We start from the raw sequence: 18,185 nt of genomic DNA, 5'->3' as shown, positions 1-18,185 counted from the left end.
ATTCTGTGCGGAATGATTGGCTCATATCTTTTGTAGATGGGCCTTTACCGTCGGGAAACCTATCTTTGAAGTATTCACCAATGACTTTCGCTGTGGCGTGTGGATTATGGCTAGTAATATGCTCAGAACCACATGTGTGATACTTTACGTAGGTTGTAATACAAAATCTATCAGAACTTAAAAGCTTCATAGCCCTCAGCCACCACTTGTACTCCAGATGTACACATCTAAAGCAATACACAGTGCGCGAATTAATCACCTTCTTGAGTGTAAAATCTTTCTTCATGCAAGCAAGTTTCAACATAGTTGCTAGTTGTTCCTTGTTCTTGAATGACATTCCTTTATAAAAACCTGTTTCATCATCTTGAACATGGCTGCACTGTGAAGATTGTGTAGAACACGGTGTATTGCTCGCAACTTTAGGTGTAGGAATCGGCTCACCCCCACTTCCATTATCTGGAATATCCATATCCATATCTACCCCATCCAATTTATCATTTAACACATCTTGTTGGTCTTGACCTAAATTATGGTTCTCTACCAGGCTTCCAACCACGTATACCCTTAAAATAGGCCTAGCTACATCATTCAAATAAGTACGCAAGCGATCCTGATCGGTTATCTTAAAAGGCAAGACCCTCTGGTTTTCAAAAGAGCTATGCATGTAAGTGATGGCAAGATCTTTCGGTTCACAAGTTAATTCACAATAGGTGATGATTAAGTTCACAAAATCATCAAACACAACATCTCTTTGGACACTCATCACTATCGTCTCTAACATGTGACTACCCTTCCATCGCCAAATATATCGATTTTTCTTCTCGATCCATTCGCCATGACAATCAACGCCTATTGTTATTGAGTCCCCCATTAATGCTACCTGAATATATATTTTTTTTTTTTAAAAAGGTCATGACTGTATAGTAACAAAATACAATAACTTAATGACTTGTTGGAACAGATGAATCAGGTGTTGCAACAAGTGGATTACCTGTTGCAACAAGTACTATCCTTGTTGCACCAACTAACTAATCTGTTGGAGTCAGCTTTAGTTTTTTGAGTTCTGTTTAATCCAAAGACAGTTGAAGATGTCCAACAGATTAATGAGTTGTTGCAACAAGTAAATTACTTGTTGCAACAGGTAATACACTTGTTGCAGCAACTAACTAATCTGTTGGAGTCAGCTACAGTTTTTTTTTTGGGTCCAGTTTTTGGGTTCTGTTGGACTGAAGCTGAATCCGACGGATCAGTGAGTTGTTGCAACAAGTAATATACTTGTTGCAACAGGTAGTACACTACTTGCAACAACTCACAAATCTGTTGCAACTTATTCATACTACGTATTTAACAACAATTAGTATAGAAGTTGCAACAACTACATAATCTGTTGTAATTGTGGCAGCAACTACAATAGCTGTTGCATAAACTACAGCAGCTTCTGCAGCAACTACAACAGTTGTTGCAAAAATTTAGAAGCTCTTATACAACAGCTTTAGCACTTGTTGCAACAAGTACAATTGCTACTGTAAATTGTTGGAAAATCAGCAGCAAAACCCACATAAACAATTGAAACAAAACAGCAATATTTTACTTACCAAATGAGCGGAAATTACTTCTGAAGTAATGCCCAGCCAAAAAATTGCAAAATCTGCTGGTTTCGTTTTTTTCTTTGTTGAGCAAATTCTTCAAAATGTCGCACCAATGGAAGAAGAAGAAGTAGGGGAAGCAGCAATACTTATGAAGTAATGCCCATGTAGACACTAACGAAATCCAACCAAAAAAATTACAAATTTGGTGGTTTAGTTTTTTCTTTTGTTGAGCAGATTCTTCAAAATGGAACAGCAATGGATGAAGAAGAAGCAGGGGAAGCAACAATGGAAGATGAGGAAGAAGAATGGAGGGAGAAAAACAGGCGGATGGAAAAGAAGAAGAAGAAGAAGAAGAAGGAGGAGGAGGAAGAACGAATGGAGGAAGGAGAAGAAGAAGAACAGAGGAGGGAAAAGAGCAAAAACGGGTGCAGCTATTGGCGCCCTTTTTTTGGACCCATTTTGGTATTTTAGGGTTTATATTGACTGGGTGAAAGTGTTAAAAATAAAACTTGAAGACAAAGTGTTAAAAATAAAGTTAAGGGTCAAAGTGTCAAAATAAAAACTTTTGGGCAAGGTCAAAACCTCTTAATCACTAATAAAAAAACACCACCTCCACTCAATAATTAAAACTTGAGTCACCTTCTCTCAATAAAAAGACTTAAGAGTCACCTCTAGCTAAATGCCCTGTGTTTCTATATCTTTATCCCAAAACAAAAAATTAGGATGTTAAAGGTCACATCGCCACATAATTACCACAAATGCTAAGGCAAATGAATAGTCCAAGGATTCAGACACCTAAGAGCAAAATCTAACGTAGCAAAATAAAGAGTCCGCTACGTAATAGATTTTGCTCTCCACAAATTAAGGCTACAAAAAAATATGGGATATTGCAGATTTGGAGGGAAAAATATGGAGTATTACATATATGGAAGCAAAAACAAATTGACGGTAAGTTTATTGGGCTCCCTCGTTGTAGTTCTTTTTTGCTTCAAATATTTTAGGACTTCCCTCCTTTCAATTCCAAAAATTGCAACTTTCGTTATAAATTATAAATTTTCAAATAATTTTTATTATTTTCTTCAAAGCTTGGAAACAGCTTCTGGCTGTGCTTGAGGCAAGTCTATTTTACAGACAGTTATTATTACTGAAATTTGTGGGTTAGAACCAGATTTAGAGTTCTTGAAGTACTTCTCACTCCCTTTGTCACGTGATACAGTTTCAATTTCGAGAGTAAAACAAGAAAATCTTTTGATTGCAATTTATTCGAATTGTTAATAAATTATACATCAAAAAACTTAAAAGATTGTATGTCCAAATTCACGTCAAACTAAAAAAGTTCGACTCTCGAAATCTAAACTATATCACATAAATTGGGACAGAGATAGTATATTGTTTTCACAGATTATGTAATTTCACACGGATAGCCTTCATACATTCTATCTATTAGTTGAAATTTTACCATTGATTTGCAGTTTGAAGACAACAGGAAAAAGAAGGCAACACTACTGGAAGAGCATTGATATAGAGTTCAGGACTCTTTGTAAGGCTTTTGCAAGTTTGTATCTGTTTTTTATTTCGTTTAATAGTACGGAGATCTAATTCATTTTGTGTAAGAAATTTTAAAAGTTTTTTTTCTTGTGTTATGAAAGTATTTTAATTAGGCTCTTTATATTTGTTTGAAGTTTAAAATATATCTAAATTAAGCTCAATCAATTATTAGTTTGATACTATTAATTTTGTAAAAGTAGGATTTACTCAGGGTACTTTTATTCTATCCTTGTTACATAATTTTACCTTTTGGGTATTTAGAGCCCGTTTGGATGGGCTTATGCCTATAAGCTGCTTTAGATAAGCTAAGTCAAATGGGCCCAATTATTTTTTTGAGCTTTTTTTAAGACAAAATGACTTTAAGCTGGCCAGTCAAACACTCAAAAAAACTGAAAACAGCTTATAAGCAACTTATAAGCCAATCCAAACGGGCTCCTAGTAGTGTTATATTGCTTAGCCGTGATTATTAAAAAAAAAGGGCAGACTGGTGCACAAAGCATCCAGCGTTAGCAAGGTCTGCAAAAGCATATCTTAAAAAGAAAATTGAGCAATAAGGTTTGCGATATTAATTTCAGATTTTTTCAATCTGGATATTCCTTTTATAGTTAAAATCAACAATGTCTCCTTATTCATTAGTTAAGTCTGATGTAAATATCCATATGTTGGGATGCATATGTTGTGATATGTTCTTTTTAGTTTCTGAGTATCGTGGAGGATAAAACCTGGATAGTCCCTTAAGTATGGGAATAGAAATATTTTGATCCCTTATATTGGTTAATATAAAACATCTCTTAAGTTTGCAAAAGTTGATAATTTGATCCAAGCTATAATAGTGTTACTATTTACTAAAACTGACGGGAAAAGGCACAAATGTTTTTGGGTACTTTTTTTTTTTGCTGAAGCATTTTCTGAAGTAGCTTTTTTCTGTTGAAGACGCTTTAGCTATTGTTGATTTTTTTGAAACTGAACATAACAGCTGAATATTAGTTTATTGTGAAAGGAATACGTGTATTCAAAATCTTGTGTAAATGGAACTGTAGCTATATTTCTCGATTTAAATCTTCTTTTTTGGGAGTGAAACTTTAGTTATTCGTGTAGCTTCTTCATAAATATAGTTTAATAGTGAAACTTTTAGAAGTGAACATGTCCAACTTCATTAGCCAAAACAGATAAGGAGTCACGAGTTCTTCAAGTGACATGTTAACAGAGGCTACTGTTAGTTTGTGTCTTTTGCCGTTAGTTTTAGTAACACTATTATAGTTTGGACCAAAGCTATCACTTTTGCAAACTTAAGGGATGTTTTACATTCATTAGCGTATATAACGGATCGAAATATTTCTATACCTATGCTTAAGGGACTGTCCTGATTTTTCCTCGAGTATTCTGCCTGTGTATATCTGTTTTATTAATATTGTTAGTTGAGGATGTATGCCTACCTTTCTTAGTTAATTCTATTTTGCTATGTGTATAGGTTATACTCTTAATGGATAAGAGTTGGATAAACATATTGAATAGGCTTGATCCTTTATATGAGAATGGAGCCAAAGAGTTTCTTCATTTTGCCTCATTAGATAGGCCCAATTCCTCCGAAATCTTGTGTCCATGCCGAAAATGTCGTAATAGAAAATTTGTTCCTAAAGATTTGATTGTTGAACATATTGTGGTTGATGGATTTCTAACTAATTACACTAGTTGGATTTTTCATGGTGAGAAATCATCACAAGTAACAGGACCAGACACTCATGGGATTATTCGAACTTTAGGAAAAAGACCAGCTCCAAGTTTAGTTTTTGGCCCAGTAAATAAACGATCCCAGGCGGAGCAACGAGATTTTGATGCAAGGGTTGAGATAGAAGTTCAAAAAGCTACCTCAGCTATCCGAATTGATATGGAGAAAAGGTTGGCTGAAGCAAAGAAAGATATGGAAGCAAAACTAGATGAAAAAGTAAAGGCAAGGATCCAAGCATATTTACAAAGTATGGGTTTCAGGAATGGCTCTAATAGTAAAACAATCAGTACTGAACGGGTAAATAATTTCGTTGCTCGTTCACATTTTTTTCCTCTCTAAGTTACTTTTGCCATTTATTTTTCTTTTAGTTATAATATTCTTCCTCTTTGTGATAGCTTTCCGATAACACAAATGAAGACCGCAAACAATCATTATCACCGGTTTCAAATGTTCAAACAAATAAGGTGAGTTTGTACGTATTGTAATTAGTTAACGTTGAAGTTTCAAGTTTAATTTCCCAGATGTTGTGATCTCGTGTAAGTCTTTAAAGCATGCGTGTAAGAATCACAGCAACTTCATACCTGCATTCAAAATAGGTGAGAGTTTAGTTGTTAATATATTGGATTTTCTTCTCCAGAGAGTGCAAAAAGCAGAGGAAATTTGGTATCTTAAGACTAGAAAGTGAGAATAATTGAGAAAAGTTGATCAAAGACTGAATGAAAACTCAAAACCATAATGCTCAAAAGAGAAGAGAAAGCACATTTTTTTTTCTCAAAGTGTATTCTAGTAGTAGTAGTAGTACACTGATAGAAGTATGGAAAATGGTAGTAAAAAAATGCTGCAAAAGATGAAGAAAGAAAAGAACTAGAGGAAAATCCCTGAAAAGTGTGACCAAAACCTTGTATTATGAGCCTTAGGAAATCCCAAGAAGTGTTTCCGAAGAAAATAGAGGTAAAAGAATGAAGAGATTGTACAAAATGAAGGGGGGGGGGGGGGGGGGGGGGAACAATAATACGGTATTGTTTTCGCTGAGATAAAGGCATAAAAATCTGAAAGAATATATAGAACTAGAATCATGTTTTTAGCATTTAACTATCATTTTCTGAAACCAACACTTTTGATGTTATTTGACGTTGGCTTCCTCCCCTTCCTTCCTCTTTTTCGTTAATTAATAGTGACAAAAATGGATTTGAGCAGTCGCAAAAATTTATAATTCTATTTTCATGTTTGATCCTTTTGCAGCACTTTTGAAGAATGTGATTTTAATTATTGGCAAGTAATCCTTGTGTGGAAAGATGGATTCCATTAGTCTTGTTGCAAAATTTATTCTAGAAGTTTAGGGAATTAATTCAGATAAGGAGAGAATTTCACGTAGTTTCATGCAGGGGCGGATGCACAGCCAATCGAGGGTGTTCACCCGAACTTTACAGTGTATATATGGGGTAAATTTTTTGTGTTTATGTATATATATTAGCTTTTGAACACCCTCAATAAATGTAAAAGGTTAGCTCAAGTGGTTTAGGGTATTCAAAATTGTCTCTAGTGCTATAGGTTCAATTCCCATCAACAACATTATTTTTTATATTTAGCTTTTGTTATTTTTTTCGAACCCCCTGAGTTAAAATCCTGGATCCGCCAGTTGTTTCATGTTGAAATTACTTTGGCTTTTATGTTTTAGTTAGAATTTGTTTGATTTGAGATAGAACAAGTAATTTGATTTGACAGTGTATAACTTTTAAGGAGACTTTATTCTGCCACCACTTTGTTCTTTGAAATACAATCTAAAGACCTTTCTCATTTCATGTTTGTCACATTGTGTATAAAGGTTGATATTTATGATTGTTGAATACACATATTTGCGTCAGGATGAAAATTGAACAGAGGATTATTGCCGGATTACTTTGTGTTTAATCTTGACTGAAACTTCTTGTTTAGATGCTTTATTATAAATTATAATCCTCTGGTTCAAGATTATTGTACACTTAAATAGTTTGGCATAAAATTCTATACCCTGGGGTAGACACCATAGAGTAAAAATGATGTAGGAGGTGGAATGTATATCGGTTAACTATCTCATACTCCTATTAATGTAGTTTGATGTAAATACCGAGCTAGCAGGAGTAAACTTTTAGTGGGAAGAAAGAAAAGAATTGAAAAGTATATACTGTATAGTATAATAATTAAACTAAATGTGATGCTCGTAGTTACAGACGAACATCAGATAAATTATGAATTCTATCGTACACATTATTTTCGGTTTGATTTATCTATGCATATCGCATAAATAAATAAATATATAAATAAAGCTCAATTACGCTTGTATTGAATCTTTTGACTTTAGATTTGGAATTCACCTAGAGTCCTAACAATAGGTCCACCAATCTTGGCATCCACTTAGTAAAATTCTTTACATACAAGCTAGAATAGTTTTAGGAGACCTCGTGGTTTACCCAGCGGTGGCTATCAGCTGTTCGAGTTCGCTTATCTTCGACTTGTGAACTTGACTGACACAAAGCTTCATGATAGCATCTCAATTTTCCCGATTGGTTCGATTTATGATTTACTATTCATGGTCGTTGACAAAATTCATCCATTTATCACTTGTCAGCATCCTCATTTGTGGCAAATGCGTCAAGCCCTTCACCAGAAAGCCTAAAACGCTTCACATCTTCCTTGGTATAGGCCCCCATTCCAAGGTAAAAATCAATGGCATTTTTATTCCACCCAAGTGTAAGCCAATCAACTGTGGAGAACCCCATTTTAACAGCCTGTGATGCCACAGCAGAAAACAACATATTCCCAAATCCATACTTTCTATAACACTCCCTAACATACATGTTTTCAATAAAGAAACCAGGTTTCTCAAAGTATCCCGAATAGCTAGGGAAAAAAAGGACATAGCCAGCTACGAAGATGTTATTATCTTCATTGGTTCTGAATAGTTTTAATTCCAGGTCTAATATAGGTGAATCAAGGTTAATAGTTATCAGAATCGGGTCGAAAATAGAATTTTTCGTGATATTTTGAGGAAAAGTACTGGGTGAGACTTCAAGAATTAATGCGGTCACTGAGTGAAAAAGAGGAACAAGTATTGGATTTGAAAAGATTTAAAGTAATAGAAACCTCAGTGGCGTTAAAGACCTTTGTGTAATTGTGATATTTTGCCATTTGATACATGAGTTTGTGAATGTGAGGTATGTCGGATTCTATGGCAAGACGGACTTTGCCTGAGATTCGATTGCTAAAACTAGGTTTTTCACTCATTGTTGGTATTGAGGCCATTGAAAATGTCTGAAGCTATAGGGGTTTCTGATACGATTGTGACAATAGCTGTGGCTATAATAAATTAAACTTTTGTATACGGTAGGATATGCATGTTCTACTTTCTGGAGACCTTTTAATTCAGTGGCTATTTGGCGTAGCCATATAGAGTAAGGATGATCAGTTGAACATCTTTTATTGAAAAATTATATTATATATAAGTTAAATTAAACCTTGAACGCCCTTAAACAAAATTTCTAACTTCGGCACTATCTTAATCTAATAAAATTACTAAAATATCTTTATCAAAAATTGGAGCCAAACGGGAAGAGATAGAATGGAGGATTGTTTTCTTATTAATAATTCAGATTGAGAACTATCACATCACACTCGTTTCTTGAATGTCTTTTTTGAGTTAACACTGCACAGGCCAGGTGTGTCTTCTGTGCTGCAAAAAAACAAACCTGGCCGATTTTTGTTATACCAGTAGTTCAGGCAAGTGGCCAACTATCTGATAATTATACTGTTCAAAATAACAATATCCTAATTTCAACTTTTAACTCAATTTCTAAGTTCAACCAATTAAAACTGTATATTACCAGTTCTTTATTCTAGCATTTTGCAACTACAATAAGTTCTATCTAATTAACAATGTTATCTTCCCCTACTAGCTATTACTACTACAATAAGATTAAAAATTATCCATTGCTTAATTCAACTACATTTTGAATAGTTTGACCTGATTTTTTCTTAAAGGGAAACAATATATGTCCAACGACATTTTTTTTTTTAAAAAATTTACACCTTAAGGAGGCGTGGTCCTTTTATTTCATACCCAAAGAAATATACAGGAAACAGAGATTACAGCAATGAACTGAACCTCTGAAGCTTTTAGAAGACTACTTGCTAATGGCTACCATTTACAGAGAGTTAAGACTCTCCAAAGCAAAAATTCAGCTCCCAAAAAGATAACGAGACAACATGGCTTCAATAAGACACAAGCAGATGTTGTCTTTATCCAAGATATATGCCCCTGTTGCTTCTTTGGGGAGATCCTTGATATCATAGAAAACTACTTCTTGTCCCTCCATACTCCATTTGGTTAAGGCATCCGCAACTTGATTTGCTTCTCTGTAATAATGTTGAGCTATGTGGTTTGTTTGAGAAAGCAACTGTTTGATTGTGTCAATTGATTCTTGAAGCTGCCAGGCAATGTTGGATTTTTCTTTTTCCGTGTTGATACTGTTTGATTGTGTCAATTGATTCTTGAAGCTGCCAGGCGATGTTGGATTTTTCTTTAACCATGTTGATGATGATAAGAGAATCACTCTTTAATATGATATTCTGATATCATTTTGATAAACACCATTGTAAACCATAAATTGCGGCTTTTGCTTCTGCTAAGTTGCTGCTCCCTTTATTATGATTGCCAACCAGGTTCGACCTAACTCAATAATTTTGATTTAAACTATGTATTTGTCTTAAAAATTCATTGTGTGAACAAATTATTAATTTAAAAATAGTAACTTAAAAAGATTAAAATTCAGAACTCATAAGCTTTAAATCATGACTCCGCTTCAGATGTTCAAACTAGTAATCAGTAATAAGCGGAGGCGGGTTGGCTTGCACAGTCGCTCAAGTGATGCTCATAATAAGGTGATGCATGGAGGTTATAATGTATAATCTATCAGACATATCATATACAGTGTGATTTAAATACCTTCTTAATCTATAATATAAGTCTATATTGGTCGAACGGTATACATATCGAAGAGAAATCGAGATAATTGGAATGACTTTAAAAAGTCTAAATTTATACACAATAAACTAATCGAGAAATTAATATGGTATATATTTCTTAAAATAACTGGCCGAAACCAAACCATTGACAACAGTTCTTAAGGTCCATCAATCTGGGCTTCCAGTAAACTACAACATACAAGAATAGTCCTAATCCAAAGTTGATATCATCCTCACTTCTGAGGTTGATGCAGCCTTCTCGCACAAGGTTCATCTGAACTCAATACTCTTGATGCGAAATATAAATTTATGTATAATAATTCACTAAAATTGTAATAAATAGTAGTTGTGAATCCATAATTTTAAAATATATTAAGTTCAATGCTAAGAATCTTAAAACTTGACCACAGAAAATTTAAATCCTGCCTCACTTCTTGGCAAACACATCAAGTCTCTCAGCAGAAAGCCTAAAACGCTTAAGATCATGAGTGACATAAGCCCCCATTCCAAGATAGAATTCAATTGCATTAACATTCCAACCAACAGCAAGCCACTCAATTCTGGAGAACCCTATCTTTATTGCTTGTGATGCTACAGCAGAGAAGAGCATTTTTCCAAAGCCATGCCTTCTATAACACTCTCCAACATATATGTTTTCAATAAAGAAACCAGGTTTCTCAAAGAAACCTGAATAGCTAGGGTATAAAAGCGCATAGCCAGATACGAAAACATTATCTTCATTGATGGTTCTGAATAGATCTGAGTCTGAGTCTAATATAGTTGAGTCGTAGTCAAGACTCAAGATTAATAGTTTTTAGAATCGGGTCGAAATTGAAATTTTCGTTATTTGTAATTGGAGGGAATAAAGGGTTGGGTGAGATTTCAAGAATAAGTGATGTGACTGAGTAGAAAGGAGGGCAATGATTATTGGATTTGAAAAGATTGGTAGAAATGGAAGCCTCAGTAGCGTTAAAGACGTTAGTAAGGTTGTGATATTTTGCCATTTGATACATGAGTTTGTGGAGATGTGGCACGTCAGATTCCAATGCGAGGCGGACCCTACCGCAGATTTGAGCGTTGAAACTGATTTTTTTGGCTACTATTGTTGTTGCGGTTGTTTTTGTTGGTTTCAAGGCTATTGAAAGTATGGGAAGATTGGTAGACATGAAAGCGTCAGTGGTATTAAAGGCCACAGTATAATTGTTTTATTTTTTTTGTTTGATAAATGAGATTGTGGAAATGTGGTACGTTGGATTCCCTCGCTATGCTAACTCTACTGAAGATTTGAGTGTTGAAACTGATTTTTTCGGCCATCGAAAGTATGGGAATTAGCTATAGGCGCTTTCAACTATGTTGTTATGGGCTTAACTTCTCGTGACCTTTAGTTAGTCTAAAGCTCATCGACGTATTTATTGAATGTCAGAATTATATAATAGTAAAACACTTAACAAGTGCGTTAGCTTTGTGAGATCTTCTCATCTCTAGGCAACAAGAAGAACCATATCTTAAAAATAAAAAAACATATACAAAGGAAAAAAAATCAAAAAGATTCCTTATGTACGTTAGGACTATTATTGGTCTATTCTTAGACACCACCGGTCCATGATCATTAACCGAAAAAGTAACGGCTCGTAATTATTATTATTCTTAAGCAAAATAATTAAATCAGAATTTGTAATGCTTAAAGAGAAACAAAAACAGTAATATTAATACAGTAACATTTAAACCAAAATTTAATCTCGACCTTACAAAATTCATTGTTTGTTCTTAAGGAATTTAATCCAGCTCACAATATCCGAGGTATAGGATTACTTACCCCCAAGATAGAACAGAATAGAGGTACCTCAAATTCTGGCAACGTTGGGATGCAAAGGCCGAAGCAAATCATACAACATTGCTTTATTTTTGAAACAGTGTTGTCACGCCCCAAACCATGGCCTGGGCGTAACACGGCACTCGGTGCCTTGTTGCATATGACCATGCGAACCACATGGCTTGCTGAATCAACATGGGGCATGAGCTGATGCAGAATATAATATAAAACGTGGATAGTCTGAGTAAAAAATGTGACGTCATAGTAATACTGAAAATACTATTTAAACATGGTGCGGAAATAGTCTGAAAAATAAATAATAAATACTGAGCCAATGCTGGTTGTACGACTCTAAACATCTGACATAAACATGACTGACTAGTCTATGAAACCTCTGACATGAGTTTGACTGCTAAAATGTTTACCAGGACAAGGCCCCGGCATACCTTAACTGCATGACTGAAATAAACATAAATAAAAATAGCACCCCGAATAGAATGGGGCTCACCAATAGCTGATACGTGCAAGTCCTAACGAGTTGATAGTCGTCCTGTAAATATGTATCGTGAAATGCAGGCCCCCAGGCAAATAAAAGGGAACGTCAGTACATTCGAATTGTACTGGTATGTATAGCAACTGAATGAAATAAGCATGGGACATGAAAATAATATAACTGAATCTGTATCAGTAAGCTGAACATAAACATGGGTATCATCTCACATGAGTGCGTGTGTATGTATATGTATATATATATATATATATATATATATATATATATATATATATATATATATATATATAATGAGTAAAAACATTTTTAGTTGGGAGAGCATTAATATAACCGACAATATGAATCACCACTTGGGTACGTGGAGTCTGATACTTGGCTTGACCAGCAGAGCAATCTCATACCTTGCCAGGGGTATGAGACATAAACATGACATGAAAGGATCCAATCAATAAAACATGAAGAAATCGTCCTAACTGGGCGGAGCGATCCTTATCCTACGGTGGAAAACACAGTTTCAGGCTATCTGAGCCTTCTCGGTAATCTGTGCAACTCCTAAAAATATGAACATGAATATAGGTGGCATATGAGCCCATGATTTTCTTACACACGATTTGTAGACATGAATTGTAAGTATAATATAACATGAATATATAATTACATTATATACTTGTATGAAAACATGGAGACATGTTGGAATTTCATGGTATTTAGCATAATAATTCATAACTGGTATTTAAGAACCCATAGAATGCAAAGTATGGGTTTTCATGGATTACGGACAGATTCTCAATAACCAAAATGGGATATTAAGAACACAACAATGAATTATTAATACAACATGGTATGTGTCATACCCCTTTTTAACCCCGGCTAAAATAAAAGTACGACATATTGGATATTCCTGTTTTTTTGTTTGTTTTAAGGAGTCGCCACCTAATTATTTATGGTGAATTAGGACACCTAAAGTTTATTAAAGTTATGTTTAAAGTTAGCTCTGTTTAAGGTCTGCGAAACTTAAGATTCTAGGTAAGGGTTCAATTAGTCTAAAGGGAAGGTATTAGGCACCCTTTAAGACCCATTAACAATGGTTAACCGACCGGACTAAAATTTAATTAGGCTAAGTGTAAATATAGTATTATAGAAAAAGAAAGTAGTTTTGTAAATATAGCTAAAATTACAGATAAGAATGTTGTTTAAAATAGGATTTGTAGAAGATAATAATGTGTATAAAAAGAATACTTCTAATGTTATTTTAAAATACGACTCATAAATGTTGTTAAGTTTTAAACGAAAGTATAATACTTGTGGAAAGGTAATAGTTGCGTAAAAGAGTTTTAGTCAAAAATAAACTAAAAGAAAGCGGGACATGTAATGTTTATATATATTTGAAGAAAGTTGAATTATGCCGACTCACAAATTAAAAGGGTTATTGTAAGATTAATGTTAAATAAATCTTAAAGGTTTCATATGAAGACTAATAGTTTAATATGTATATATTATGCTAAAGTTGTTTCAAACAAATATATATTTCAAGTGTTGGAAAGGAATTAAAATGAAAGAGTTATTCGTTGAATTAGTTTGTCTTTTTATTCCTGAAAATAAGCTAACGTTAGTGTAAGATTTGTGATGTTTTAAATTTCTAAAATGGTAAGCACAAATTATTAATCCCTTAGCCAAAAGACGTAATCATGCTATGTTGAAAATCAATTACCCAAATAAATGTTATAGATACTATAAATAGTTTAAAATATAAATAAAAGGGAATGTAATTTGTGGAACTAAACTACCCATTACTAAACTAACCCACTAATTTTACAAGAATTCATCTAAGTTAGGAAAACAAATAAAGTGACGGGTTAGTCAAATAATACAAGTTAACAAAATAGAGACTGAAATGAAATTAAATGGGCCCTGCCCATTTTCCTGGACTGCTGCAGATCTTGGCCACTATTGGGCTTCGGCCCACAATTTATGTTTTTATCCGTGCTGCGGGCTGGACTGCTACTATATGAGGTCGGCCTAGCGAAATTGTTAAGCAGATCGCTGCGGATGGACTGACTTGAGAGAAATTATGTTGGGCTTTCGGCCCAACGCCAAGTGCGGAAGGAGATGAGTCCGAGGGACTCGTATGCGATAGTCTTTTGTGGGTGCAGTGAAGTGGGGCGTCGAGGTGTCGAATCTATACTCGAACTCAAAGAACCCGATTAAGGTAAAAAGGTTTCCAACCAAAATAGAGTGATTGTTGGCTGTTCTTTTCGAGCAAGGCTATCTTTGATGATTAAACATGTGTTTTGTAGGGAATTTTGCAGTTCCAAATTCTTGGATTTTCAACAGAGGGTTTTTTCTGATTTTAAAAGAAAATTCAGACTGGAGTAGAAATCAAGCTTAAGACTCGAGGGTAGGAAACTTGTGTATCCTCCCAAACCCTGAAAATCCCCCTTCCAACGATTCAACCTCGGTTTCATTTATAAGGTTTAATTTGTACTAAAGTAAAGGGAGGAGCGTGGGAGAGAGACTATCAGCGTGGGGAACAAAGGCGACAGACGCATGGGGGACATGGGATGGAGGAGACAGAGAGTATGACAGAGGCGTGGTGGGGAGAAACGTGAGGAGAGAGAGAAGTGAGTGGAAGGGAGAAGGGAAAGGGGGAGGCGGCTGAGAGTGGAAGAGGAAAAGGAGAGGAGAAAATGAAAGAGGAAGAGAGGTAGGGTTTAGGAAAAGGATAAGTGGACCGGACCGGGTCGGGTATTTCGGTTGGGCTGGTCCGTTAGGGTAGAAAATGGGCTGGTCCGTTTGGTATTTTAGTTGGGTTGAAAATGTGGGTTGAGTATTAAAATGTAGGTTGTTTGTTTAGGTAGGGAAATAATATTGTATTGGTATTTTGGGCCATTAATTTGGCTGAAAATTGTTGTTCCTTCCTCCGCTATTTTATTTTTTTTTATTTTTTTTGGGCTTCTAATTTAATAACTTGTATAATATATATTATGTAAAGATAATAAATATGTAAAAAATAAATATTTTGCAAAGTGTTGTCTTGTAATTAATTTAACGAGTCCAAACCCGAAAAAAAATGAAATGATGACGAATCATTTAAAATTTGTGGTAAAGTAGTACTTGTAATGTTGAAAATAAAAGTAGCGCAAATAATATTAGTGAAAATAAAGTATTTAGCTCGTTAGTAAATCTAGACGCCCAAGTGAATAAAATTAAATAAAGGAGGGACAAAATTGGGTGTCAACAGATGCCCCTCTTCGACCGGAGATGATGTAAGAATCTTCGGGCGAAGAAGTTGACGTAGTAGCCAATTTTGTTTGGACCGACGAATCTCAGTTTGTAAGAAAGTACGGTTTAGGAAAATTGATGGAAAATATTATGAGGACTGAAGGAATTATGGGAAATTATGGCCGAATCTCAGTTTCGAGTTGCCTACATATCTCGGGCTGCACGAGAATCAGGCCATGTGTAGTTCGAAAGTTTTTGTGGATTCATAATCTTGCGGGGTTGTAGACAGGTGATGAGAACGTTCAAGAATGGAACATATGCTTATAGCCTCCTAATTATAAATGTGGCGCGCAACACACCTTTAAGTAGGACTCTACTAGGCACGATGTAAATTCTCCAAAAATGCCCCAGTTATGGAGACGCTGGGGATGTAGAAAGGAATATGAGATCGTGAAAAGAGTTGATTGAAATAGAGTTTTAGTGGGGGGATGTGAAAGAGAAATTAACCTACGTAGCACATGTTTGTGGACATAGGCGGAATTGAGTTCGAGAGTAGATCCATGACCTTTGCTTGTGAGTTTGACATTCCTCTTCAACAACTTTGCCCCAGTTCACTGCGTAAGATAAAGTTCCACGTTGTGTTGCGTCCCTGCAGGATGTATTTTCTGCCAAAACTGAAATTCATATCAAAATTAGTAATAAAGTTGAAATTATATAGAGTGTAAAATGATAGTAAATATGAGTGTGGGAATGAAGATGAAGCCGTGTGGCCAATGTTGTCTCTGGTTGTCTTCAGGGACTTGAATGAATGTGTGATGCATAGGCCGAGGATGCAATAATATCTCTAGTTGCAGTTGAAGATGATAGTGATAAGGCCTCCGGCTGTCTTCCGGGACTCGATGATAAATGATATCTGCGAAATTTAAGGTAAATTCGTTAAAGTAGGTAAAGTAGATGATGAAATAAAGAAATGAAGTAAGGAGTAAAGTAAGTGTATGGCCGTTTGGCTTATGCGAGTGAGGTCGTATAGCCATGCGATGTCTCCGGTTGTCTTCGGGGATTTGATGATGCGTCTCCGGTTGTCTTCGGGGACTTGATGCTGTGTCTCCGGTTGTCTTCGGGGACTTGATGTTGTGTCTCCGGTTGTCTTCGGGGACTTGATGCTGTGTCTCCGGTTGTCTTCGGGGACTTGATGTTGTGTCTCCGGTTGTCTTCGGGGACTTGATGCTGTGTCTCCGGTTGTCTTCGGGGACTTGATGCTGTGTCTCCGGTTGTCTTCGGGGACTTGATGTTGTGTCTCCGGTTGTCTTCGGGGACTTGATGCTGTGTCTCCGGTTGTCTTCGGGGACTTGATGATATTCCTGTAAAGTTCAAGGTAAAATAGTTAGAGTTGATGATGTGTAGCCGTCTGGCTTATGCATATGAGGCAGTATAGCCAAGTGATGCCCGGTTGTCTTCGGGACTTGATGATCTGTCTCCGGTTGTCTTCAGAGACTTGAATGAACATCTCCGGTTGACTTCAGAGATTTGATGATGTGTCTCTGGTTGTCTTCGGATATTTGATGATGTGTCTCCGGTTGTCTTCGGGGACTTGACAATAATTCCTGCAAAGTTCAGAGTAAAATGATTAAAGCTGGTAAAGTATATGATAAAATAATTGATAAAGTACGGATTAAAATGATGGAATAGCCGTCTGGCTCATGGTGTTGATGGTATCGTGACAGGCCAAATTCAGGACACGTAATCCTGATTTAATTCGCCTTCAACCTCGTCAACCTACAAAACAGGTGTATAAAGTTATAAAATTATTTTGATAAAAATAAATTAAAAGATAAGGTTGGAAGTAAATCCGGATGGCTCTTGAAGTGAGGCACAATGGCCCTGATTGATAGACTTGACTGTTGATCTTGTGATTTTAAGTTCCTGCATTCAAAGAAAAATTCTTAGTTTGGGAGGGGGAAGTTGATTCGTGTTGACTCGAAGCTTGACTTTGTTGGCGCTCCATTCATCCTGTTTGTTTGGATCTTGTGGCCTCTGTTTAAGCCTCGGTAGATGAACAGTAGTGAAAATGATTGAAAGAAAGTATTTCATTTGAAAGGTAGGTATATAAGAATATGTATAAGGAAATGTAACTATATGTAGATAAGTTGTGAAATATGTATATGTAAATGTATGTACGTAAGGAAAGATATATATGTAAATTTATGTATGTAAGTTGTAAAATATTCTGCCAACTTCGGATTGTGACACTTCTAAAGTAATTGGTTCATAATACTTCCTGTCTGGTAGCCTTAATCTTGTCGATGCACAATTGTTCTTTTGTCTATATCTTTTCAAAACATGCCCCAGTTTTGATTCAGAAGGGTATACTAAACCTATGCTATGTCGTGACCGAACCTTGTATAGGTTGCCTACGTATCCGCCAAGGAATCAGGTCAGCGTAGTTCTGTTATATAAACGGTAAAAGGTTTGTTAGATTTTTATCTAAGTGCGACGGATCTGTATGTTGATAGTCTACGAATCCTGCCAAGGGAATCAGGCCCTGTGTGGTTTTCTCTGTGTAATAATTTTTTAGATTTTCTGTTATAGAGCAACCGCACCCTATGTGGGCTGCCTACGTATCCCACCTCGGGAATCAGGTCGGAACGTAGTTCGTACGCATGCAAATGGCAAAAATTCTAACCTACTATGACCGAGTCCCTATGTGGGCTGCCTACGTATCCACCAGGAATCAGGTCAGAACGTAGTTCGTACGGATAAGATATTTTTTTT

At 35.6% G+C, this 18,185-nt stretch overlaps 1 protein-coding gene and 2 pseudogenes across 3 annotated transcripts; 1 reads left to right on the top strand and 2 right to left on the bottom strand.

Moving 5' to 3' along the window:
* The first annotated feature begins 2,335 nt into the window (after positions 1-2,335).
* On the top strand, positions 2,336-6,475 carry LOC132609421 (uncharacterized). Of its 3 annotated transcripts, none has more exons than XR_009570829.1 (5): positions 2,336-2,537; positions 3,062-3,129; positions 4,830-5,163; positions 5,262-5,330; positions 6,109-6,475. XR_009570829.1 is itself a non-coding variant. In XM_060323397.1 (5 exons), exons 3-5 carry the CDS (start codon positions 4,621-4,623, stop codon positions 6,345-6,347), a joined length of 708 nt encoding a protein of 235 aa, XP_060179380.1. In that variant the 5' UTR covers positions 2,336-2,537; positions 3,062-3,129; positions 4,609-4,620; the 3' UTR covers positions 6,348-6,475. The 3 variants fall into 3 exon arrangements, 2 of the variants coding, with proteins under 2 accessions (XP_060179380.1, XP_060179381.1); XM_060323397.1 differs by having other exon boundaries at positions 4,609-5,163; positions 6,252-6,475; XM_060323398.1 differs by having other exon boundaries at positions 4,609-5,163.
* Positions 6,476-7,226: 751 nt separating this feature from the next.
* Positions 7,227-8,189, bottom strand: LOC132611450 (GCN5-related N-acetyltransferase 8-like; annotated as a pseudogene).
* A 1,829-nt stretch (positions 8,190-10,018) lies between these two features.
* On the bottom strand, positions 10,019-11,205 carry LOC132611449 (GCN5-related N-acetyltransferase 8-like; annotated as a pseudogene).
* Positions 11,206-18,185: the final 6,980 nt, after the last annotated feature.

The sequence above is a fragment of the Lycium barbarum genome, chromosome 9 (assembly GCF_019175385.1).
Source record: "Lycium barbarum isolate Lr01 chromosome 9, ASM1917538v2, whole genome shotgun sequence".
NCBI lineage: Eukaryota > Viridiplantae > Streptophyta > Magnoliopsida > Solanales > Solanaceae > Lycium > Lycium barbarum.
The sequence above is the reverse complement of the archived record's forward strand: the minus strand, read 5'-3'. Positions and strand labels throughout refer to the sequence as shown.

Excerpts from the sequence above, each read along its gene's own strand:
- LOC132609421 (XM_060323397.1), top strand. The coding sequence starts at position 4,621 with ATGGATAAGAGTTGGATAAACATATTGAATAGGCTTGATCCTTTATAT. Across the intron at positions 5,164-5,261 it reads AAACAATCAGTACTGAACGG|CTTTCCGATAACACAAATGA; the intron begins GTAAATAATTTC and ends TCTTTGTGATAG. Across the intron at positions 5,331-6,251 it reads CAAATGTTCAAACAAATAAG|GGGCGGATGCACAGCCAATC; the intron begins GTGAGTTTGTAC and ends AGTTTCATGCAG.